The sequence below is a fragment of the Aquarana catesbeiana genome, linkage group LG07 (genome assembly GCF_042186555.1).
Source record: "Aquarana catesbeiana isolate 2022-GZ linkage group LG07, ASM4218655v1, whole genome shotgun sequence".
NCBI lineage: Eukaryota > Metazoa > Chordata > Amphibia > Anura > Ranidae > Aquarana > Aquarana catesbeiana.
In genome coordinates, this window is record NC_133330.1 from 323,686,547 (window position 1) to 323,712,051 (window position 25,505).

A 25,505-nucleotide genomic window follows, 5' to 3' on the forward strand; every position below is an offset into this window, starting at 1 on the left:
AGCGTGCTGCAGGTTGGGCCCGCAGGGTACAGTTGCCTTATTTCCTTTCTAATAATAACATTGGCAGCGGGTGTGATGTGTAGCGGATATAGCAGATCGGTGACGGCCCTTCATATACTCCATAGGAGCCCAGCCTGTCTGTACAGCACTATCGGGGCCTGTGCACACAGGGGTTTGTGTTGGTGACATGTTGGCCTCATGACTTCCATAGTGACCTTGTCCCACCTCCAGACTTGTGCCTGTCACCTCATGTCATGAGCTGAGGTACTTGTATGTATTGGTGGGGAGGGGAGAGGGCTCCTGCCTGTCCTCCCCCCTCCCCCAATGTATCTCCTCAGCTCTCCCTCATGTCACTGACAGGCAGCACAACACACAGCGCACAATGCGGCCGCGGTGCACGCCGGGAGTTGTAGTCCGGGGCGCCGCCCACACCCACTGCGCGCACCTCTCCCCCGCCTACGACTCCCATCGCCCCCCGCGCGCCCATGTCCCGGATGTCCCTGGCGCCGGAAGAGAAGACAACCTCTTTCCCGGCCATCTTTCAAGCGAGCTGCGCGCTCCGGGCCCTCGCCGTAATCTGAGGACATCCGCCAGGACAGGGGCCACAATGCCCGGGCATCTGCAAGAAGGCTTCGGCTGCGTCGTCACTAATCGTTTCGACCAGCTATTCGATGACGAATCCGACCCGTTCGAGGTGCTGAAGGCGGCCGAGAACAAGAAGAAGGAGGCGGGGGGAGCCCAGGCCAAGACCGCCGCCCAGGCCGCCAAACAGCCCAAGAAGGAGTCCCAGAAGGACCGCAGGAACCCCCTGCCCGACAAGAAGGAGGAGGCCGCGCCGCCTGTGGCCCTCAAGAAGGAAGGTGAGCGGGAGGAGGGGCCCGCCTCGTGCCAAGGGCCACAGGGGCCCCGTGCTGTCAGGGGAGGGGGGGCCGAGGGCTTCCCGACGTGACACCCCTTCGTGCTGGGGGCCCCTGGCGTTGTCTGGAGGGGGGGGGGGCCCTAGTCCTGCTGCACGTGTGGCCCCTCGTGTGTCTTAACTCCAGGCTGAGGGCCACACTTCAGCACCACGTGCACCTCCTGAGTATAGCTGCACCCCAATGTGTGCTGTCCATGCTGGGGCCCCTGGAAGCCCAGTCCATGCTGGGGCCCCTGGAAGCCCTGTTATTGTGCCCTGTCCATGGTGGGGCCCCTGGAAGCCCTGCTAGTGTGCCCCAATGTGCCCTGTCCATGGTGGGGCCCCTGGAAGCCCTGCTAGTGTGCCCCAATGTGCCCTGTCCATGGTGGGGCCCCTGGAAACCCTGTCCATAGTGGGGCCCCTGGCACTTCAAGGGGACCCTTTCCCTGCTGCACATGTGTCCCCTTAACCCCCCCCCCGATGTCTTTACCCCATGCTGTGGGCCCCACTGGAAGCCCTACTAGTGTGCCCCTCTGAATATAGCTGCACCTCTGTGCACTGTCCATAGTGGGGCCCCTGGCACTATAAGGGGAACCTTACCCTGCCGCACATGTATCCTCTTAATTTAGCCCCCCCATGTCTTGACTCCAGGCTGAGGGCCACATAGCACCATGTGCACCCGCCGATGATGGTGGGGTCCCTGGAAGCTCTGCTGTGTGCCCCTCTGAGTATATAGCAGAGGGGCACACTGCTAATGCCAGTGTGCTCTGTCCATGGTGGGGCCCCTGGAAGCTCCCCTTACGTCTTATGGCTTGGAGAACTTCATAGTCCAGAGATCACCTAGTACCAGTTTTGCCCTTCTAAATATAAGCTGCACTCATGTGTGTGGTCCATGGTACCACTTTGTGCACACTCAATAGTGGGGCTCTTGGAAGCCCTGCTGTCCCCTAATTATTGGAGGGCTTCTTAGATAAAAGCTCACCTAGTATTAGTGTGCCCCTCTAAATATAGCTTCACCCCTGTGTGCATTCTTCCTGGGGCCCCACCATAGAGCTCTGCTCACCCTTTTGCCTGTGGGGGCTTCTTGGATCATTTAACGTTGGTGTGCCCCCCCTGTGTTCTCTCCATGGTGGGGCCCTTGTAATACTTGATGACCCCCTACGGCTTGGACTTCATCCTAGATCTGAGATCACTTAGTAGTGTGCCCCTCTGAATATAGCTGCACCACTGTTTGTACTTTCCATGGTGGGACTCTGCAAGTTCTACTAACAGCCTAAAGTTTGGAAGACTTCCTGGATAAGAGATGGCCCAATATAGGTGCACTGCCTGTGGTGGGGCCTCTTTGGCTTTAAGTGTTTCCTAGATTAGTGATCACCATGTGCCCCTCTGAACATAGTGGTACCTCTGTGTATGCTCTCTGTGGTGGGGCCCCTGGAAGCCCTGCTCGTACACTATGGCTTGGAGTACATCTGAGATGCCTAGTGCCGGTGTGCCCCTCTGGATATAGGTGCGCCCCTGTGTGCACTGTCCATGTTGGGGCCCCTGGAAGCCTTGCTCGTACACTATGGCTTGGAGTACATCTGAGATGCCTAATGCCGGTGTGCCCCTCTGGATATAGGTGCGCCCCTGTGTGCACTGTCCATGTTGGGGCCCCTGGAAGCTCTCCTGACCCCCTATAGCTTAGAAGGATTTCTAGATCAAAAATCACCAAATAACAGTGTGGCCCTCAGTGTACCCCGTCCATGATGGGCCCCTTGTAAACTCCACTCAAACCCTATGGCTTTTAGGGCTTCCTAGATCTGTGTGCCCCTCTGAATAAAGATGCACCTCAGTCTCCATGGTGGGGCCAATGTAAGCTCTGCAAGCACCCTATGACTTGCAGGACTTCCTAGATAAGGGCTGACCAAGAACCAGTGTGCCCCTCTGAACAAAGCTGCACCTGCAAGAGGCTCACATTTAAAGGCCCAGACATAGGGAAGATCCCCCTGGTGTCGGTGTGCCCCTCTGTGCGCACTCTCTATGGTGGGGCCCCTGTAAGCTCTGCTCACACCCTACCACTTGGAGGACTTCTTTAATCAGAGATCACGTGTGCCCCTCTGTGGGGCACCTGCTATCTGCTCACATGTAAAGGCCTAGATGCAGGAAAGATCCCCCTGGTGTCGGTGTGCCCCTCTGGAATATAGCGGCACCTCTGTTCACATTCAAAGACAAGTTACCTAGAGCAGAGGAGAGAAGTGTGTGCCCCTCTGAACATAGCTGCACCTGTGTCAGCCATGTCGGTGGGCCGCTGAGTTACGCTCCCACCCAAAGGCCTGGAGTGCTTACTATAGAAGATCCATTAGTGGCAGTGTGCCCCTCTGAATATAGCTGTGTGTTGTGCTCACAGTGCAGAGGTCATCTAGTATTCGTGTGCCCCCCTGAAGGTTGTCTCTTAGATGTGCTCATGATGAGGGTGGGGGGTATTGAATGTGGATGTGTATTTGTTATCAATGTACTTGGGCACTTGTACTCATACTGTGGGGGAGGGGTTCACTGAATGTATGCAGCACTTTTGGTGTCACCATTATCGGGGTCCTTGTTCCCAGTACTCATGCTATGGGTGAGGGGTAATGAATAGGAGAGCATCCCCTGTGCTCTCTAGCAATTGTATTCATGCTCTGGGGGAGGGGTACTCTGCACCATAGTAGCCCAATATCTGTGCTCTGGTGGGGCTTTGACAACCCCCCTTCCCCCTCCCCCGTGCTGACTAAGGGAGCTCCTCCATTGCTTTGAGTTGGGTGTTCAGATTGAGTGTATGCATGTTGAGGATCTCCCCCCTGCTATCTTCTGGCAATAGGAAAGCCTGGCATGGTAGAAATGAGAACTGTCCTTGACAAAAGGTTCCATTCTAGATCCCACCATGCTGATCCTGGGGGGGGGGGGGCTATAGTACTATAGTGGGAGTCACTGAACCAGAGGAAATGAGGAGACACTGAAGCCCGTTCTAGATAACACATACTTTTTGCGGGTCAGCAACTTGCTGATTGGTGAAGCTGTAGGGTCAGCACAAGTGTCAGCCAATCAGCAAACTACTATGAAGTAGATAATGGCAGTTGTCTGATGCTGGAAGTACTGGGGGGGGTCCATTGAAGCCTTGCAGGATTATACCCCCTGTATAAGGTGGTCACACCTGTTTTTATATTGGCTCCTCAATACTTTTCTGACAGAAGTTTTAGGAGTTCAGTATCAGCTCTCCCGGCTCAGGGACTTTCCTGAAGTTAAGTGCTAATTGTCACCCTAAGGATTTCCAGTAGCTCCACCCACTGTCAGTTCTACTTTCACTTGGAGGGGGGTGTTTTCTACAGCAAAGGCCTGCATTTGGATCTGTTGCTGCTTCTTGTAGCTGTGTGAGGGACACCCCTATAGCCCCCCATTGGTGGGGCCCACAGACCTCATGCATGCTTTTGTATTTAAAAGCTTCTAACCCTCAGCTTGTTCAATTAAGCTTTGGCAATAAAACCTGGAAGCCGATTGGTTTCTATGCAGAAGTGAGCCTGATTTTGCACACTCCAGTTTTTATATAAATAAACCCTTGTGTGTCCTATTTAATGTCCTAAATGTTGGGTTGTGGACTGCTGACATTGGGGAAAGGGGCACCTCCACCTGTATCCAAGACCCCCTTTTATATGTCTCCTGGTGCAGCTTATACAGCTGATCAGTTGTTTTTAGCACCAGTGTCTTGGTCATTCATGGCTTTGCTGTGGTCGGTGTGGCATGGGGTAAGTATATTCCAGAAGTGAGGATTAGTGTAGGACAGTGGTCTCCAAACTGTGGCCTTGGGGCTGGATTCGGCCCTTTGCTTGCCTTTTATCCGGGAGCCTTTGAGACATTTTATTCCTGCCACTAACAGTGGGGCACTATTCCTCCCAACAACGCCAACTATTTCTCCCCCTAATACCAAAGACCGGGCATTGTTTACTCCCACTGGGCACAGTCCGGCCCAACTAAAGTCTGAAGGACAGTAAACTGGCCCTTTCTGTAGAAAGTGTGGAGACCCCTGGTGTAGGGGGATGGGATGGGTTTTTAGTCAGGTTAGAAGGCTAATAAAATGAAGTGTGCCCCCTCTGTCTTCTATTGTACAAAGTGCCCTCTGGGGCATGAAAACCTGTACTGTGCATAACACAGGAGACAAAGTATTCTTCCAGAGTAACAGATCTCCTGTAACACTGATGTGAGGTGGATAGTGATTTGGTAGGACATTGTTAGTTTAGAAGAATACTTTGTATCCATTGTTATGTAGAGTTGAAGATTGATGTATAGAAGGATACAATGTTGTGCAGTAGATCCGGCGACACTTCAGTCAGATGGGAGGATGTGATAATGTGGTTGGTGAGCTTCTATTATATTCTATGTAGGAAGATGTTTACCTTACCAGGGATGGGCACATGATCCTGTACAGGAGGGGAGAATTGTGAATGGATTGTTATGCTTTGGGGGGAGGGCGGCATGTGTGGCATAAGCCAGGAGTCGGAATTCCCATTATAGTAAGAAAATGCGCAGTGCCTGCAAAGACCTGGGTCCTCAATTATATTCATATTGGGGGGGGGGGGGCAGAAACTTATCTGGCACAATGTTGTATGGCTTTTGGACTGACTATACACTACAATCTCCTTTTCATCAAGTATGTAGTGCGAGAGCCTACTAGATTGAATAAATGTGGTAGGCCGTCGTATTATGTAGTTTTGGTACCAAATAAAGTTGATTGTAACATTGAGGTGAACCTCAAAGTGGATTCACTGTATCTGAACACCACAAACCAAAAACACTATTTTCGCTTTTAATATTTAAAGTAAACTCCCCCATCCATCCCTCCATGCTTTATTTTGTTTGGGGGGAAAAAAAGCTAGCATTTCTGGCTGTGGCCATCTTGAGTAAGGGCAAATGATTTATGTAGCATTTACTTCCTGGAGTCCATCTGCCCTTAGCTCAAGCATGCAGGAGTGTATAGCTTAAAAAAAGGACCCTCCCAAAAAAAAAAAAAAAACTCCTGGGATGTGTAAGATAATTTGCCTAGGCAAGAAACCAGGAAGAAATAAAAAGTTTAAAACAAATATCTTCTTTCCTATTTAGTTACTAATGCTAGCAGCATGAAGAGTAAAAATAATCAATGTTGATTGGAGTTCAAGCCAGCCGTGCATGCAGCAGATTTCAGCAGGGACTGGATACATTTTGATCCATGAATGGGCTTTGAGGTTGTACAGAACTAGAATCTAGCAATCGACTTCTGTACAACTGTCCTATTTGGTTCTCCATGCTCGATCAGTACTGTAGGCTATAGCAGGCAAGATTGCATACACAACAAAAAGCACCGACTCTGACTGTGAGAGACTCCAATAGTAATAGTCGATCACTGGTATCTCCACTCCAGGTGCTCGGGTTCAGATATCCTCCCACTGGTCACAAACACTTGAATTGAAATGATTTGGGAGAATCGGCACTCCGGAATCCATCCATATGCTTTAATTAGATAAAGTTACAAGGTAACCGCTACTTTGTAACTATGGTTTTATCTGGATAAGGGGGGGAGGGAAGTCTTCCCACTGTCTGAATATCTGAGTGGGGAGGATACCCCCATCAACATGGAGTGTGTGAATGAGGGAATAAAGTTTCTTTTCTTTGTCAGATTAAAAAAACGGACCCCTCTATGGCAGACCCGTGCACCATGTAGTTGATGGTGGATCTCAAGCCCACCACACATCACCATCTGCTAAGCCCTGCTTCATTCACACTGCCATGACTTGTCATGTGACTTGAGAGTTCAATGTTACATGACAAGTTCCGCCCCATTAACAGCAGTGGAAGCATTCTAATCATTGCGACTCAAGTCGCTCCGACTTAGAAAAAGAATCCTGCACTATTGGTGTGACTTCAACACAACTTGCATTGACCTCTGAGTCGCATGAAAGCAGGGATGTCGAATTCAAAGTCCCGGCAGTGTGAGCAAGGAAGGGGCGGGTACACGCATGCCCTGCAATTTCATTTTTTGAATGTGCTAAAGTCGCACCAAAGTAGTGTATAAATTGCAACTGGATTGCGTGGTACAAAAGTACCATGAGATCCGAGGGTAGGTAGGTGTGTCATTTCCTTTCTTTTGATAATACTACTTTACATGCCTGACGAAGGGGTCCTGCGTGACTCCAAAATTTGCACCTTTCTTGTGATCATGCAATAAACTACCCATTTGGACACCACTTTGTGCCGATCCTTGGTGTGCTTGAAAATATCAACTTTATTAAGTCTCTATTGACACGGTGCAGATCGCAAATGGCGTTTCCTTTGCATGCAGTCTGAATCGCTTGATTGGATAGATGAGGTAGGTCCTCCTATTACAAATACAAGGCCCCCGCCTGATTGGATAGATGAGGTAGGTCCTCCTATTACAAATACAAGGCCCCCGCCTGATTGGATAGATGAGGTAGGTCCTCCTATTACAAAGTTTTGGTACAGCTGAAGTTGGTTATACAGTTGATCATCTGCTGTAGTGTCATAGCCATATTACATTGCTTTTTGCTAAATCCTAAAGTAGATTGTATGGTTACCTTGCAGATTGTACAATCAGGTAGCATTGTGTGTGGTATCGGGCTGATTTGGGGTTGGCTCAGGCAAGGTTTGGATATGGTAAGGAAGGGTCGGGGGGTGTTTTGGTCTGTGCTGGGAGAGATTTGTACAGGGTATGTGCGCTGGCGACCCTGGTCTGAGTGATGGGAAATGTAATATTTGAGTTGTCACCAGAACATAAATAGTGGTGGGATCTTACAATGGGGACACTTTGCTGGTGACGGATGAGAGTTCCCTTCTTCCTGTTGTGACTACAGGACCGGAAGTGAAGGGAAATCGCCCCTATGAGACAAAGGAGCAAAGCTGCTGTGCGTTCTCACCATTCCATACTAGATCCAGCGGGACCGGCGTCCATTGTATGGAGACATTGAAGGGGTTTTAGTGCGCAGCTGCGGGGATGGGGGAAGGGAGTGTTTCCTATATCCGGTGCAGTACCGATCGGACCCCCGCATGCTTCACGATGGCGGCCGCCTCGGTCCGGTGCATTGCGGAGGCCGCTGTCTCCCCCAGCACGTGTTCCCGCACACCGTACCACGCCTGGATCGTGCGGCGCTTCCGGGGGGAGGAGGGGGGGCGGCGCCGGGCACGTGGTGCTGTCAGCGGAGAGGGCGGAGCGAGGCTTGTGGCGGGAGATGGTCCGCTCACCACGTGCTGCTGGGGAGGAGGGGCGCGGCTTGTCATCGCATTATCGCGGGAGGGGAGCGCTCAGTACACGACGGGGGGAGGGGCTTGTTTATATCGGCCACGTGACTCGCGCAGCGTCTCGCTGGGAAGGCAGCCTGTCCGCACATGTCTGATGTATGGAGTGTGCAGAGCATGCTGGGGCTTCTAGTTCTATAGAGGTCTACATCAATATAGATACTCGTAGTGCTTTAATACCATTGCAACTACAAAGACTGCTTCCTTTTTTTAAATAGTATGTCAGATCAGCTCTGGACTGAAGAGCTTACAGTCCAGTCTTAAAGTGAGTGAACAATAAAAAAAAAAATCACCCTTTTTGTATATTCTTATTACTGATCAGCAGCAGCTTTCTGTGTGTATTCTCTCCAATGACTGTCACTGCCAGGGTGGCCTTCCTGAAGGGATGATTGTAGAACATACCGGAGCAGTGGAGACTGGAATAGATTGTTGTCACTTTATATTAGGAAGTGTCTGAACAAGGCAGGACTATTTCTTTTGGAACAATGTTAATATATTAAAGCCTGTGATTATTTCTAGTCTTGTTCTTGGGTATAGAAATCCTTTTATATATAAGTATTATTATATTATACGCGATTTATAGAGTGCCAACAGTTTACGCAGCACTTTACAATGTAGAGGGGGGACAAAACAATTACAGTACAGTTCAATACAAATGGTACAGGAGGGCCCGGCTCGTAGAGCTTACATTCTAAAGGGAGGGCATGGTGGTACAAAAGGTAATAGCTGCAGAGAATGATTTGATGGGGATAAGTAAAGGCTTTTTTTTTTTTTTTAAGATTTCAATGGTGGTGAGGGGTTAGAACCTCGGTCAGCCTTTCCTCCGGGCTGGCAGTGCTAATGATGGTGCCATATTACAGCTCAGAAGAGGCCAGCACTCAACCAGTAGATTTCAATGCTTTTAATGAGGTTATATCACAACAATAATTGCAGAACCAGGTGTAAATAAACAGCCGCAACCTGTCGCCCTAATTATTATTATTATTATACAGGATTTTGTTTTTATACAGAACAGTTTGCACAGTGTTTTACAATTAGGTTGGGTTCACACTGATGCGATTTGAATTTTCCCTGCATCCAATTTGTGTGACCGACTCTCAGTGGAGCCGGTGATCTGTCGAATGGTGCAGATCATCGGATAATGCCTCCGACGATCTGTGCATGAGCAGTACGTAATGTCACTCCAGCTGATCTGCTGATCAGCTAGTGTGATGTCAACAGTGCGTATGCGCAGTTTGCCTGAGGCATTGTCTGACGATCAGCAGAGGCAGAATCCTCCACCTACCGGACCTGTCGCCACTACATGGTCACCTGTGCATGGAATGCTGCCCTGCTCTGTAGATCACATGTACAGAGTTCACATCGTCCTCCCCAGCGGACTCTCCATGTGTTGTAGGACCAAAGGTCCCAGCATCCCTGGCCCCCCTAGGATGGCTTATACTGGGATTTGTAGTCCCTGATGGTCGGGGTGCACAGTGGCCGCCTTCCTGTGCTCTGTCTGGAACAAGAAGCATAGAGAACCCAGCGGGGGTGGGGTGGGGGGATGTGACCCTGTGCAGGGAGCGGGGCCCCACATTTTGGGTGTTTTTGTCATTGGGGATATCTCTGCCTAGGCTGATCATTGCGTTCACCAGAGGCCATCTAGTGTGAAGAGCGGCGGACAAAAGGTATGATATGGCCAGGCTGTGTGGGGAGGGGGGTGAGCCCCGGTTGGGGTCGTGCCTGGCGGCTGGGAGGTGGTAGGGACGGTGCGCCGTGCCCCTGTTGCGGAGCCGATGTTCTGTCTTTGCTGATCGTCGGATAATGCCTCAGATGATATGCGACGTGTTGACATACCAGCTGATCGGCAGATCATCTGGAGTGATGTTGCGTATTGCGCATGCACAGAACGTCTGAGGCATTATCTGACGATCTGCACTATTCAACAGAACACCGGTTCACTGCTCTGTGTGGTGGCCACGGTCCACATTGGACAAGGGTCCTGTGCGTCTTTGGCTCTGGTTTTTTTCAGGTGTGAATTCAGGCAGAAAGTCGGACCGGATTTGCACCTGATTTGGTGTACAGGGACTCCCTGCTGTGAGCTGTGGCTGTAGCAAGTGTGAACCCAGCCTAAAGGGAGACAATACAGCAACATTTCCATACAAGAGGGTTAGGTGGGCCCTGCTCCTGCAAGCTCACAGTCTAATAGGGAGGGGCTGGTGAAACAAAATGTAACTATGAGGGATGAACTGGTGAGGGAATTGGTGATGTAGCTCGGGGCAGAGTTGTAAATGGCTTAATGCCTCGTACACACAATGAGAAAATCGGATGAAAATTACCATAATTGGAGCGATCGTCCGATAATCGAATCATTAGACGGTTGTTCGATTAATCACAGCTTGCAACATCCAATCGTGACCATTCAGACGAAAGTTTCCAAAGAAACATGATAGAGCTGCACGATTCTGGCTAAAATGAGAATCACGATTTTTTTGCTTAGAAGATAGATCACGGTTCTCACAGCGTAACATCATCTTTCACATTAAAACAAAAAAATTGGGCTAACTTTACTGTTTTTTTTTTTTTTTTTTTTTCATTGAAGTGTTTTTTTTTTTTCCCAAAAAAATTGCATTTGAAAGACCACTGGGTAAATACAGCGTGACATAAAATATTGCAGCAATTGGCATTTTATTCCCCAGGGTCTCTGCTAAAATATATATAATGTTTGAGGGTTCCAAGTAATTTTCTAGCAAAAAATATTGATTTTAACTTAAGTGTCAGAAAAAGATTTAGACTTTAAGTGGTTAAACTTCCTGCATTTAAATACACATTGTTAAACACTTGGCAGACTGCCTGGATTTTTACACAGAAGTTTATCCCTTTGATCTAAAATGGAAGAGTTAGTTACAATGTTTCTTTTGACAGCTGAGTGAGCAGATAAGTCTCTCCACTTGTTATATGAAAGAATCTGCAATAGAGATCGTCAGGGGGGTGGAATGGAGATCACAATTTTTTTAACGATTAATTGTGCAGCTCTAAAACATGAGTGAAAATATTTCTCGTTCGATAACTTGACAAACAATTTTTTGTGTAATCCGGTATGGCGTTCGTGCGTAATTGACAACGCTTGATAAAACGTAAGAGAACCCGGAAGAAGAAAAGGGCGATGAAAACAATCGTCTACAACTAAAAATGTTTTTTAATACAAAAACTCAGTTTGCATTTTGTGAAAAATATTTTGTTGGTCGCCCCGTGGAATATTATTTATTTTTGTTATGAGAAGTGGGGTCACAATGACATCCCTTCGGATTTACACACTGGAACATTAGCGATGTACGCAGGAAGTTGTATCCTGTCGTATGAGAATTTTTGTACATTTTAGTAAGCCCCTTAATTTCGATATGAGACTAGCTTGCAAAAAAGAAAAAAAAAGTTCCTTTTTTGATTTTTCTCATTTGCACTAGGCTTAAAGGAGAAGTTCAACTCAGACCGTTACATGTCCCACTCGTTTTAGGGTGGAACATGTAACGTGTTCCCAGCACTGCAGCCGCTGGCCAATCCCCTCTCTCCCTGTGACAGCAGTACGGGGAGAAGCTCCCAGTACTAGCTGTCAAGTGTGGCCGTGCATGGCTCTGACCACACGCCCTTGTCGATCATTCAGAAATTCTGTGAATGAACGAACTACAGGAAAAAACATTCTTTGCAGCTGTCGGCTTGTAGTTCTCAATGAACTCCCGCGGTGCTGTGGATTGCTGTGGTAGTTCATGAATTTTTCCTGTGAGTGTGAACCTGCCTGTAGGAGCAGACAGCACTCAGTCTACAGGAGACCTGCATGGCATCAGCAATCTGCTGATCACGGGTACGATGCTTTCCAGGCTCCTACAAAGAAAAAAAAAATAGCAAATGTACCTTTTTTTTACCTGCAAAAAAATTAATGTGTTGTGTGTTTTTTTTTTTTTTTTTTTTTTTTTTTGGTGAACTTATTCTTTTAAAGGTCCATGCACACTAGGAGCAGACAAAATGGCAGAACCTCTGGCATGAAAAGCACAGATATAGCACAAGAGTTTAGGAGAGTTTATGGGCATTTGGCGGACTGGAGCAATGTCTGACGTCACTTCCGCCCCTCGGGCTTAAAGGCCTGATCTCTTCCTATTAAAAAAAGTGCTAAAAAAAAAATTAAAATGAAGGGACCGTGTAAAAAAAAAAAAAAAAAAAACAAACAAAAAAACCTTGCGCCTGCATATGTAAACGGTATTCAAACCACGCGTGAGGTATCGCAGCAAGCATTAGAGCAAGAGCAATAATTTTAGCAGTAGACTACCTCTAACTGTAAAGTGGTAGCCTGTACGTTTTTTTTTTTTTTTTTTTTTTTTTTAAGCGTCGCCTATGGAGATTTGTCAGTACCGTAGTTTGATGCCATTCCACACGTGTGCGCAATTGTAAAGCATGACACGTTCCGTATCTTTTTTACTTGGTGTAAAATCCTTTACATTGATCAAAAAATTGGGCTAACTTTAGTGTGTTTTTTTTTTTTTTTTTTTTTTTTTTTTTATTATCATTTATTTTCTTTTAGTGTATTTTTTCCATAAAAATTGTGTTAGAAAGTCTGCTGCGTAAATACAGTGTGACATAAAATATTGCAGTGGTCGCCGTTTTATTCTCTAGGGTCTCTGCTAAAACAAAATATAATTGGGAGGGGGGGATTCTAAGTCATTTTCAAAAAATACTAATTTAAACTTGTAAACAAAAAGGTCTGGTCAGCAAGTGGTAATGTACACTTGAAAATGCAAAGGCTCCTAAATTCTTGATTTTTTTTTTTTTTTTTTTGAGCGTTAATCTCTTTATTCTGCCTGAAATTCAGCTCCTCTCAAAAACACCATCCAGAAGGTTTTTTTTTTTTTTTTTTTTTTTTCCTTTCTGCCTCTAAACACCCTTCTGGATGGAGTTTAAAATATTCCTCTAAACAGGAAAAAAAATGCTTTTTTTTTTTTTTTTTTTTTTTTTTTTTTTTGAACCTGTAGCATTGCACCAGCGATCAAAAGATCGCAGGTGCTATGCAGGCCTCCTGCAAGCCTGTCAGTGTATCTGTGTTGCCTGTACATCATGCGTGAAGGAAGAATCTGAATTACCTCGGAGCTCCACAGCGCAGTGATAATTCATTGAGAACTACATGCTGACAGCCGCAAAGGATGTTGGGACTTGTAGTTCATTTGTTCACACAGCTGCTTATGAATGATGTGGCCTTGTGCTGATTTCAAAAAACGGACAGCTAGTATGGCGAACTTCTCCCTGTAAGAAAATCGTAAACACCACGCTTAGGATAAGAACGGGTTGCAGCCCCCCCCTATTAGACTTCCGTAGGGAGCTTACAGATAATACTAAAGCAAAAAATGGGGTAAGTGGCTCTACCCTAGTGAATGAAGGGTGACCATATTCTTTACCCACATTTGTGTACCACCCACACCTTACTTAAAGCCAAGGATGATAGGTGATCATATGTGACAGTACCAATAATCAAATAATGTACCAAGTGTAAATACACGATCAAAAAAAATCATATAAACATCTGTGCCTAAAATTGGATACCTGCATCTATCGGTTAAAGGTGCAGCACCAAGTGAAAAAATAATAGAATTAATATATAACTCGTGTGAAGGATATATACCAAATATGAAATAATGTAAAGTCAATAATGTGGTGTTAAAAAAACAAAAATATATATAAACAAAGAAATATTAAATCATAGTCCCACATATAATGATGTGCAAAAAAGTGGCAACGATTCCAAGGTGACCACAGTGCTCAGCAGATCAGGTGACTCTTGTACTCCCCCCTCAAGGGTCCCTACTCCCCAGCTCCCACTACCCCTGCAGGGGTGATTGGCATGTGTAGAGAACCGGGGGGGGGGGTGTTAGGTGTCCCTTGGTGTGTCCTCCAACCGATTCACCCGGCGAGGTGTCTCCTGATAGCTCATCTGGTCCGTCCTCCAAATCAGAATCAGAACTTCTCCCTGTACTGCTGTCACAGGGAGTGTGTGGATCAGGCATCAGCTGCAGCATTGGGAACCTAAAAACGGGTGGAACATGTAACATTGTGCCATTTTGTTTACTAGTGATGATTGCTAGTGGATTTAACATGTAAAATCTGACAGGCTGGTTGTACCCAAGTTGATTTATCAACTTTGGCTACATTCAGCCTGCCCATACGTGGTTCAAATCCTAGCCGGTTCCCACTGAACTGGCTGAGGTTTGAACAGTCTATGGGGTTAATTTACTAAAACGAGAGTACAAAATCTGGTGCAGCTGTACACGATGGCCAATTGGCTTCTAACCTCAGCATGTTTAATTAGACAGAAAAACTTGGAGCCCCCGTTCACAACGGTGCGATTTGACGGGTCAAATCGCAGCCTATTGCCGGCAATGGCACTATCCCAATCGCAAAGTCCGCGTCACACCGATTTCCAAACGTAGTTCCTGCACTACTTTTGGCGAGGAAGTTTCCCTAATAAGACACAGATGGCAAAAATAAACTGACAGCTGTTTTAACCCAAACACCCCCCCCCCCCCCCCCCCCGGTCGATCAGAAATGAAAGTCTTTTTTTTTTTTTTTTCTTTTCTTTTCTTCGGGTAATTCAAGCCATTTACTTTTTGAGCTTGTGTTAATCTTGTGCTTTCTAAGAATGTCACAATGATTGGTATTGCCTGTGACCTGACTCTTTCTCATTGCTGTAGAAGCAGTGATGGATTTACTATGCGGCTTGTTGGGCTGTCTCGGCGTCTTAAAAGATGAAGAAGGCCCCGTCGCTGTTTTCATGGGTGTGGTAGCCATTGTTCGCAGTATAGCATGTCTGGTGTAATTGCCAGCTCTTCTTTTTTTTTGTGGCCGCACCCAGGTATAAAAGTTTTTAAAGCAGTAATTGTGATCTGAGACGGGTGATACATAGAAAGTGTTTTTTTTGTTTTTAATCTCTTGTTCACATTAAAGTTTTAGGGCTGTGGATGGAATTGGTTATTTGAGCTATAAATGGCATGCAGTAGCTAAATCCATGTTTGCCCCACTTTATGGCTCCCAACAGCTGCTGTCGGAGCCAGTTCAGCAATCATAGTACCAAGTGTCTATTCTTGGTGTGTTGTGGGAGCTCAGGGTGTGCTGTCAATCACCAAGTCTTGCATGGTTTCCACCCTGGAGCCCTTTCAAGATGTTGGTGACCTTACTTTGCCCAAATACCTCAGTATAGTCAGCAGTGAGTCCCCATTCTGTTGAAGTCAAATGGCAGTCCTATTTTGGATCATGTCCCAGGAAAGCCAACAGTAAAACCTAAACTGTGGTTTAAAACTAAATATCAAGAGGAGGTTTTACTAAAAATGGAGAGTGTAAAATCTGGTGCAGCTGTGCATGGTAGACGATCGCCTCCTAACTTCAGCTTCTTCAATTAACCCCTTCCCGCCGAGCGTACTCAGCTTTCCGGGGTTATAGCGGGATGATGCCCACAGCTGCAGGCATCTCCCGGTACCGTTGCTTAGAGCGGGCGATCGGCTATCCGAGTATAACAACCGATGTGGCTAATAGCCGCTCAGCTGTTATACCGGAGGACGTCCCTCCCGCCGCTCTTACCGTTCGAGCGGGAGGCCCGGTGACCAATCGGCTGCCTCTGGCGGCTGGGGGCGGGCTGGAACGAAGCCGTGGGCGGCTTTGTTCCAGCCTCCTAATAGTAAACACTTCCCGTTTACTTGGCTGCCAATGGCGCTGGTTTTAAAAAATACACAGTATTGAAAATCGCTGTTTTTGGCGATCTGAATACTTTGAAGTGCAAAGGAGGGGTCGGGGGTCCATAAAGAGTACCTGTCACCACCTATTACTGTCACAAGGGATGTTTATATTCCTTGTGACAGCAATAAAAGTCATCAAAAAAAATTTTTTTTTTTAAAACACAATTTATAAATATTAAAATAAATAAGAGAAATTTTTTTTTTTTAAAGCGCCCCTGTCCCTGCGAGCATACGGGAAGTGGCGCGCCCATATGTAAACTATGTTCAAATCATGTGAGGCATCGCCGCGATCGTCAGAGCGAGACCAATAATTCTAGCACTAGACCTCCTCTGTAACTCTAACCTGGTAACCGTAAAAAAAAATTTAAAGCATCGCCTATGGAAATTCTTAGGTTACGTAGTTTGTCGCCATTCCACCAATGCGTGCAATTATAAAGCGTGACATGTTTGGTATCTATTTACTCGGCGTAATATCATCTTTCACATTATACAAAAAAATTGGGGTACCTTTACTGTTTTTGGATTTTTTAAAATTCATGAAAGCGTCCCTTATCCCAAAAATTTGCGTTTAAAACACCGCTGCACAAATACTGTGTGATATAAAATATTGCAACAATCTCCATGTTACACTCTAGGTTCTCTGCTAAATATATATAGTTTGGGGGTTCTAAGTAATTTTCTAGCAAAAAATACGGATTTTAATTTGTAAACACCAAATTTCAAAAATAGCCTTAGTCATGAAAGGGTTAAGCTTTGACAAAAAACAGACAAACTGGAAGCTGATTGGCTACCATGCACAACTGCACCAGATTTTGCACTCTCCAGTATTAGACCCCCTTTCACGCTAAAAAAAATGCTCCTAAAAACTGCTTCCCATTAATAGCAATGGATGTTTTCACACTGGGACGCCGCGCTGGTGGGGTGGTGAAAAAAGTCCTGCAAGTGGCATCTTTGGCGCGCCTCCAAAAAATGCCCGTCCACTGAAATGAATGGGAAGTGCCTGATAAGTGCCGCAAAGTTCTTTTGAGTCGCGTGACCATAAAAAAAACAAAAGAACCGAAAACGCCCAACGTTTTATGGGCAGTTTTCGAGCGCCTCAGTGTGGATGAAGAACTAACATCAATGCATCTCTATGGAAAAAGGGGATATAAACGGATGATCATCCGCTTCCATCAACATCCGGTTCGTTCGTTTTTGCATGAAAAAAAATTGTCTCTGGGTCTCAAGGGGTTAGTTTTTACTAAACCCACAACAGTAAAATCCGTCTGTATATGCAGTAAAGCATGTTTGTTATACTCACTGTGGAACCTAAGGGGTTAATCCTGTGCAATGTGTAAAAAAAAGGCTGTTTGATCCTGTCTTCTCGGATCCTCCCCTTCTTCCACTGTTTCCAAAACATGTCCAGATAAGACAGTTACTGGAGTTAGAGCCCATTCACACAGGGACGACTTGTCAGGCGACCTAGTCGCCTGACAAGTCGCCTCCCGTTCTGTGCTATGGAACCGTTCTAAGGGGAGCGACGCAAGTCGCTCCGACTTAGAAAAAGGTTCCTGTACGACTTCGGGGGCGACTTGCATAGACTTCTATACAGAAGTCGTTTTGCAAGTCGCCCGGGCAGTCGTTTGCAGGTCGCCTTGCTGAGGCGACCTGCAAGTCGTGTTGCCCCTGTGTGAATGGGGTCTTAGGCTGCACATGCTCACTTTGTGTCTTGCTAGAGTGTTGTTTTTTTTTTTTTGTTTTTTTTTTTCTTCTTGGGAGGGTGCATGTGATCAGCACAGTCCAGACAGAGGGTCAGGGGTCCTGCATCCTGATAGGACAGCTTAGTGCAGAATGAAAACTCCTACAAGCTTTAACCAGACACTGATAGAAATCACAAGACTGCTATATACTGCTGATGGGAAAAGGTATATAGCAGTTTATATTTACTAAAATAATTGCATTTTAATGTTCTGTGTACTGTGGGAGACCAGATATAGTGACTGCAGGCTCCTGGGTTTAGTAACACTGTAAGGACTCCTAGCTGGAGGATGAAAAACCGATGTAAACTTCATCTGTTTTTTTTCTTTTTAAAAACCCGTGACTAAACTGATGAAATGGTTCCGAATGTGTGAAAGGGGCCTAAGGCTCCATGCACACTAACTTAAAAAAAAATAAAAATCTGCTCCTAGAGGAGTTTAGCGTTTTTGCCTGTAGAAACAGCTTATTATCCTATGTGTGCAAGCACAGGCAGGGAAAAAAAAAAACACTTGGAATTAGCAGTTTTTGTTGTTTTTCATGCCAAAGGCACTGCCATTTTTTTTTTTTTCAGCCAGGCTGCATGGAGCCCAATATGGTATACAGCATAAGTTCAGGAAGGCTCCATTCACATTATCGCATCTCCAAATTCACACGATTTTCAGCATGATTTTTGTTGTGATTTTTTGATCCGACTTTACATTCTATGGGTCAAAGTTGCACCAAAGTAGTGAAGGCTCCTTTTTCAAAGTCGCTGCAACTTTGTTGCACCAATTAGAACGGGTGCCATTGAAAAGAATGGGGTGCGGCGATGTCCAAAGACGCATGCCAAATCGCCCAAGTGTGAATGGGAGCCTAAAAGAGTGCTGTTCATTTTAACAAATGTCATCTGCAAAATAAAAAGCAGCTTTCAATGGGTGCAGGGACCAGTCCTTTTCCTCACTTGCTGCAACTCTGTGTAATATCCTTGCTTGTCTCCCTTTTTGCATTGTCTGTATTCTTACCCTTTTGCAATTTGATCTAAAACCAAGAAAAATAATAATAGTCTTGGACATACACTTTAAACTGTCATGAAGCAAAAACACCTTTTTGAAAGGCTTGAGTTGGACAGAATTATACTGGACATCTGAGTTGCATATTCGTTCCGGGCTTAATTGGCTTCAAGAGGTATAAAACCCAAAACCAAAATTGGAATATTTTGCAGCTTACCAATCTGTGGTGGCTGCATTCGTTTTCTGCCGCTTTGATGTAAACATTTCTCACAATAAAGCAGCTTCTATCCATGTTTCACACAGGCATTCTTTTGTGACACATTTCCTTCCAGAGGAGAATTTTTCTGTGATACAAATGAAATCTGCAGTTGCTGGCCTCCTGAAAATGCCTGTCTCTGCAGTTTTGTTTTGTTTTGTTTTTGATACTCGGGTCGTGTATACAGATCATAATAAAGTGGGAACTCCTAATCTGAATACCTGTGGTGCAGAGAATGTACTGGAGTCATGGGATGAGCAGGACAGCCAGCAAATGATACAACTGGCCTTTCTTCAAACGCAATGATCTTCCATTTTAGTTGGCATCTAATGCTTTGCTGATGGGCCTCTGGATGCTCGTCACCTCCGCTTGTTGAGAAGCACAGTGTTCTATATCACATGCTCTGTTTAGGTCGGATGCACCGTTGACATTCTGACACGTGCTGTTTGTTTATGGCAGGAATCAGGAGGGTCGGTAGGAGACCAGACCAGCAACAACAACCACCACAACCACCACAGCAGCCAACTTCACAGGCCCCCCTGGGCGAAGGGAAGCCCATCGACAGAAGGCAAACAGACAGGCGGCCTCCCCGCGAACGTCGTTTTGAGAAACCAGCTGAAGAGAAGGGTGAAGGAGGGGAATTTGCTGTGGACAGGTAAACCTTGTGCTCCTGGGAAAAAAAGAAAAAAAAACTTTTTCAACACTGCTGTATGAGCAAATGTCATAAAAGGTTAAAGGATATGTTCACTTTAAAGAAATAAAAATGAATGCACATTTTTTTTGCAGGTAAAAAGGGGTCTCAAACTGGCGGCCCTCCAGCTGTTGTGAAACTACAAGTCCCATGAGGCATTGCAAGGCTGATAGTTACAAGCATGACTCCCTCAGGCAGAGGCATGATGGGACTTGTTTCGCAACAGCTGGAGGGTCACCAGTTTGAGACCCTTGAGTAAAGCATGGCACCAGCAATCTGCTGATCACTGGTGCAATGTTTTAAACCAGGGATATGCAATTAGCGGCCCTCCAGCTGTTGCAAAACTACAAGTCCCATCATGCTTCTGGGTGTCATGCTTGTGGCTGTCATTCTTGCTATGCCTTATGGGACTTGTAGTTCTGCAACAGCTGGAGGTCCGCTAATTGCATATCTCTGCTTTAAAGGTTCCAAAAGAATGCACTTTTTTTTTTTACCTGCAGATTGCTGGTGCCATGCAGATCTTTCTGTACATGTGTGTACCCTGTACGGGCAGGCAGATACACTGACAGGAAGAATCGATGAACTACCATGGTGTGCCACAGCGCTGTGATAGTTCATTGATAACTACAAGCCAACAGCCGTAAAGGATGTCGGGGTTTCTTCATTCACACACAGAGCTGTGTGAATGAATGATGCAGCAGTGTGGGCGGAGCCCCGCACTGTTTTAAAAAAGTGACCTCTAGTATGGGGAACTTCTCCCTGTACTGTTGTCACAGGGAAGGGTGGGGAGTAGCTGCAGCAGTGGGGAACTTTAAAAGTGAATTCTGCTTAAGGAAAATTAGGTTTGTTTGCATAACCTCTTGAAAGCTTTTTAATCAGATATATTGTTTGAAAAATGTAGCGTTAATGAATGTCTTTTTTTTTTTTTTTTAACTTGAACTATGGCTGTAGTAAAGTACTGTACTGTGTTAGCCTTTGATTAATTCAGAATGTTTGGAGTTTAAATATAGGATATTGCTTACAGAAGTATAGCCAGAGTTCGTTTGGCTGTACTTCTATGGCTCACAGGAGTGCAGTTCGTTCTGCACTCCTGTGACCTGTTTTCAGCAGAGAGCGGGCTGAAGTCTGCTGTCGGCTGATGTTGGACCGACACTTGGCTCAGCCTCAGCCGCCCCCCTCCACAGTCCAGCGCTCCAGTGAGCGAAGAGGGGGCAGAGCAGAGAGCTGTGAGAACTGAGCGATCGGAGGTGTTCGATCGCTTGGTTCTTAGTGTTAGAGGTGCCAGGGGACAGATGTAGCATCAGAGCGATGCTACATCCACCTAGGTAAATATGAATAAAAAAAATACTTCTCTTTTAAAGATGTAAGCTTTTTAGGTGTGCCTTGGATCTCATTTCAGCCTTTGACATATGCATTAAGAGTAAAGAAGGGATCTAAGAAGCCTTGAAAGCTTGCATCTTTAATACCTAAAGCTATCCAATAAAGGGTATTGCTTCAAACTTTGCCTTCACAAATGCCAAATTCACTATATGTTCCCATAACACCATGGTTTTGCTCCTTTTTAATCCTGTGGCAGGACTCCCAACCCTGTCACAAATGCGGCCTTGCATCGGCTGCAGTAATCTTAAACTATAGCGTGACGTAGCTGCAGCATTGGGCAATGCATTAATCGTCCAATCTCACACAGCACTACTCTGCTCATTTTGTGCCTCCCACACAAGTCAGTCGGTTAATCCCAGTGACGTGCTTCTCCAGGAAGCCAAACGCAAGAGATCAGGGAAATGTAGTTTCATGAGAAACTTCCCAGGCTTCCAGATATGTTTTAGCACTGTATAGCCTGCCCAACATTGCCTAATGAATTGGGGGCTTGGATCTGAACAGCAACATTAAAGAATCAATGTGTTGAGGTGAGTGATTTTTTTTTTTGGTAGGAACTATGAGACCTTTGTTGGCAGTGGGGAAAAAAAAAAAAAACCTCAAACCTGAAGTGTAATACACGCATATAATACCTCATGTTTCCCGTTACCCCTATCAATGCACAAATATAAACTTTCAATTAAATTTTGTTTTCAGGGAATGCCTCTTTTGAGACCCAGTGATGTCATCACCAGGGTCTGTCTGCTGGTCTGTGCTTCGAGTCTGGTCAGAGAGACCGGAAGGCTCCTGTATGCACAGCGCCATGCATCAGATCTTTCAAGATTATTTTATGAAAGAGCATATGCCTGGCATCTCTTTAAACATGAGTGCTGAAGACTATAGATGTGTAGTCTGTTAATCATTTGTCTGAGCATGGATGTCGGGCATTTGTTCTGAACTATATCACTCGACCATCAAATGATAGCTGACAGCTGTGAGAAACAATGACCACATTGATCAGGCGGAGAGGGGATTGATGATTTGAAGTGGTCAGACAGGAAATGAAGGTTGGCTCATGAATTCTGCTGCAGCTTCAAAGGGTTCCATTATGGAGGTGAATCAGTGGTGCTCCAGGTGAGCAGAGATGGGGAGAAAGAGGGATAAAAATCCACGAGCGAGATTCTCCTAAAGCATTGGTGCTCAACCTGTGGCCCTCCAGCTGCTGCGGAACTACAAGTTCCATCATGCCTTTGCCTTTGGGAGTCATGCTCGTAACTGTCAGCCTTGCAATGCCTTATGGGACTTGTAGTTCTGCAACGGCTGGATGGCCACAGGGTGGGCACCCATGTCCTAAAGCGTAGTATTCAGTTCATATGAGAAAAGTGTAAGGTTGCTGGCTACCCATCCTAGGGTCAAGCAACCTATTGCATTTGGAGAATAACTGTCTCCACGCAGCATGTGTGGGTGGTAGCACTTGATGCTTGCCAGGGTTTTCCAGAAATTCTTGCATCATGCTAGGTTGCGATCAGACCTGGTGAACAATCGTAAAAAAAGGATAGAGCCACAAAATGAATATAATACCGAAAAAGGTTACATAGGTTGAAATCAGATAAGTCCATCTAGTTCAACCAATAAAAAAATAAAGTTCTTCCGAGTGGATTCTTCAAGGAGGTTGGTATTGATCATAAAAATACCCCAACGCGTTTAATGGCCACTTTGTCAGGGAAAAAATGGACAGTACATTCAGTAGGTGGGGGATCTGTGTGCATTTTTTTTTTTTTTTTTTTAAATGTAATTACCGACCACCTTGAAGAATCCAATTGTAAGCACCTTTCTACTGAATGGACGTCCCTCCATATTGTAGAGGTTCAGGTTTGCAGGGAATGGAGAGTAAATAATTTCAACAAGGGAGAGGACTTGCTACAAGTTTGGAAAGAGAACGTTAAGATTGAGGCACAGCTTTAAATCTAGTCTTTCAGATAGCCTTTAGTTGTATTTTAAGAAAAATGTTACTGAAGGTAAAAAAAAAAATATGTACGCCTTACTCTATTCTCTATAGTATGTGAATCGATTATTACAGTTGGCCCATTACCAGCGGGACAGTAAGTATCCACTGCATATTTGCAATGGGATTCTATTTCACTTTTTTTTTTTTTTTTTTTTCCCCCTCTCAAATGGTAGCATAGTAGCTTTAACCCTTGCTGTTTTTTTCTTTTTTGTATACTCCTATTTTCATCTTTCCCCTCCAGACCCATTGGCGAAAGACCTCCCCGTGGTCGCGGTGGCCCCGGTGGAAGGGGACGTGGCGGCCGTGGACGTGGCATCGGCAGAGGTGGTGATGGCTTTGACTCTCGTGGCAAACGTGAATTCGACAGGCATAGCGGAAGCGACCGAGCGTAAGTGGATTTTGCTTTGTTTTTGCTTTTCTTGTTCTGTTCCCAATACTCCTTCTCAAACACTGACAATGTAACTCATTTTTGTTAGTTCTTCTTTCAGTGGCCCGAAGCATGAGGACAAGAGGGGAGGAAGCGGATCTCACAACTGGGGCAATGTTAAGGATGAAATGAGGTTGGTTGTAGTAGCTTGCGGTTACCCTTTATTCCTTCTGCTTGTACACTGGGTGGAGATTTTAAGTTTGTAAAAATACTTTGCGCTTGCAGGGGTATAGAATAGATCTGTTTTGGTGTGGTGGTTTTTTTTTTTTTTTTGTGTGTGGTGTTGGAAAATTACTCTTGCATGATTGAGTGTACAGTTTCGGTGGATTAGCTGCTATAAATATCCAGTGTTCGGAGACAAGGTTATGTTGTCACTTATAGTGGACCTTTCCCTAAAATCTGCAGTTTGACTCTCTCCAAAAGGGATTCATTAGAACAGTTTCATATGAGCAGTTAATAAAAAATATATATAATTGCATCGTTCAGGTCCTGATTAGAAGCAGCAATGTGCGCCTTACTTGACAGTGCCTTAGGCACACTTTGTTGTAGCATCTTAGGACTATCATGAAGAGAGGGTTGTCTAGGAATAGCTGTCTGTTTGCCTGAACCTCCACTAATATGGTTGCTGCTAGCAAGATACAGCCACACAGTGCTGTTGAGTGGATGAAGTACACCTATGAATTAAGGCAGCTGAGTGCTGCCTACTGTCAGTGTCCTATCATTCCCAATAGCCTGGTCTTGCACTGTTTGAAAGGTAAGGTTGCCAAAGTCTGGTCATTGTCAGACCTGATGACCATTCACAGATGACAATAGCAATCTGTGCTAGAAATGATGCACTCTGGAGACTTGGTGTTGTCTGCTTTCTCACCTGATGAGCAGGTGCAATGCACATTAGATGAAGCACTTCATAGGAGGAGTCCATCCTACAGAGATTTTCCAGCAAGTGGCTGCTACATGATCTGCATTTGATGATCTAGTCTGTTACAGTATGGCTACCCGATGTCAATGTTGGCTGAATACCACAAGGTTTTGTTCCTTTTCAAATTTAGATTTAGGGGTTCTTTTTAAGTAGCCATAATATACCTCACCATGGCCAATACCACTGGTTTAAAGCTGATCTTTAGCTTTTGTTACACTGGCCAAAATGAGCCATTCATAGAAAGCAATGTATTCTATCAATGAATACAAATCTTCCTCTGATTGGCTGAGTCAGAGGTGGGCTGATGTGACAACCTCTGACCTCATAAACAGCTTGGCCCAAACGAACTATGTTAAAGAGGAAGTAAACGCTGCCATTTTATTTTATTTTTTTTATTTGCTGACCTGCAAAGTAAAAGCATAATGTGCTAGGATGCATCACATCCTAGCACATTATGTGAAACTTGCCTGCAAACTAAGCCCTTGTCACCGCTCTTGGCCCGTCTTCCTTCTGGGTCCGTGGACTTCGGCTGTGTGACCGCCTGGAGCCACCAGTCACGACACAGGGCTCTGAAGAAACAACACAGGTGGCCGTTCCTTCTCAGATCGTGTGCTGATGACGTCATCGGCGCGTATACAGTAAATATCTCCTAAACCAGTGGTTCCCAACCTGGGGGTCGGGACCCCCTCAGGTCAAATGACGATTTACCAGGGGTCACCGAATTCTGGCCTGTTCCTGAAGCCCGCACCGCTCTCTCAGACTTTTTACGGCCACCCAGCAGGGCTGTCCCTGGAGCCCACTCAGCCTCTTCGCAGCCGCCCATTCAGTTCACGACATGGCTGGGGGTCAGAGACTAGAAGTCAGCTGACTGGTGAGGAATGTGAAGTGGGAGGGGCTGAAGAAGACCCCATCTCCTGATTTCGGCATAGGTGTCACTGCTACGAGACACCACAAAGTCAGAGACACAGTGAGTAACACTACCTGTGATTATAGTTGCCATTAAAAGTCCCCACTACAGTTCTCAGATCAGCAGATGACCTTGATCAAGAGCACCTAAGTTGGATGATCAGAACTCCCCCCAGCATTACCACTCATTCCATTCCCCCCACCAAGGAGTAAGAGAAGGAATAAAATAGAGAATACATGGAAAAGAGGGGGAGGCACAAAGAAAAAGGGAGAGCAA

General features: G+C 45.8%; 1 protein-coding gene across 4 annotated transcripts in view; it reads left to right on the plus strand.

Moving 5' to 3' along the window:
- Positions 1 to 486: 486 nt before the first annotated feature.
- Positions 487 to 25,505, plus strand: part of SERBP1 (SERPINE1 mRNA binding protein 1) — a 45,007-nt gene continuing 19,988 nt past the window's right edge. For 2 of the 4 annotated variants that reach the window (XM_073593774.1, XM_073593776.1), the window contains exons 1-4: positions 487 to 860; positions 19,381 to 19,576; positions 23,218 to 23,364; positions 23,465 to 23,536. In XM_073593774.1, coding sequence (XP_073449875.1) covers positions 608 to 860; positions 19,381 to 19,576; positions 23,218 to 23,364; positions 23,465 to 23,536 — 668 coding nt within the window. In that variant the 5' untranslated portion in view covers positions 487 to 607. Of the gene's footprint in view, positions 861 to 19,380; positions 19,577 to 23,217; positions 23,365 to 23,452; positions 23,537 to 25,505 lie in introns of all 4 variants that reach the window. The other 2 variants (XM_073593775.1, XM_073593773.1) reach the window with 2 other exon arrangements.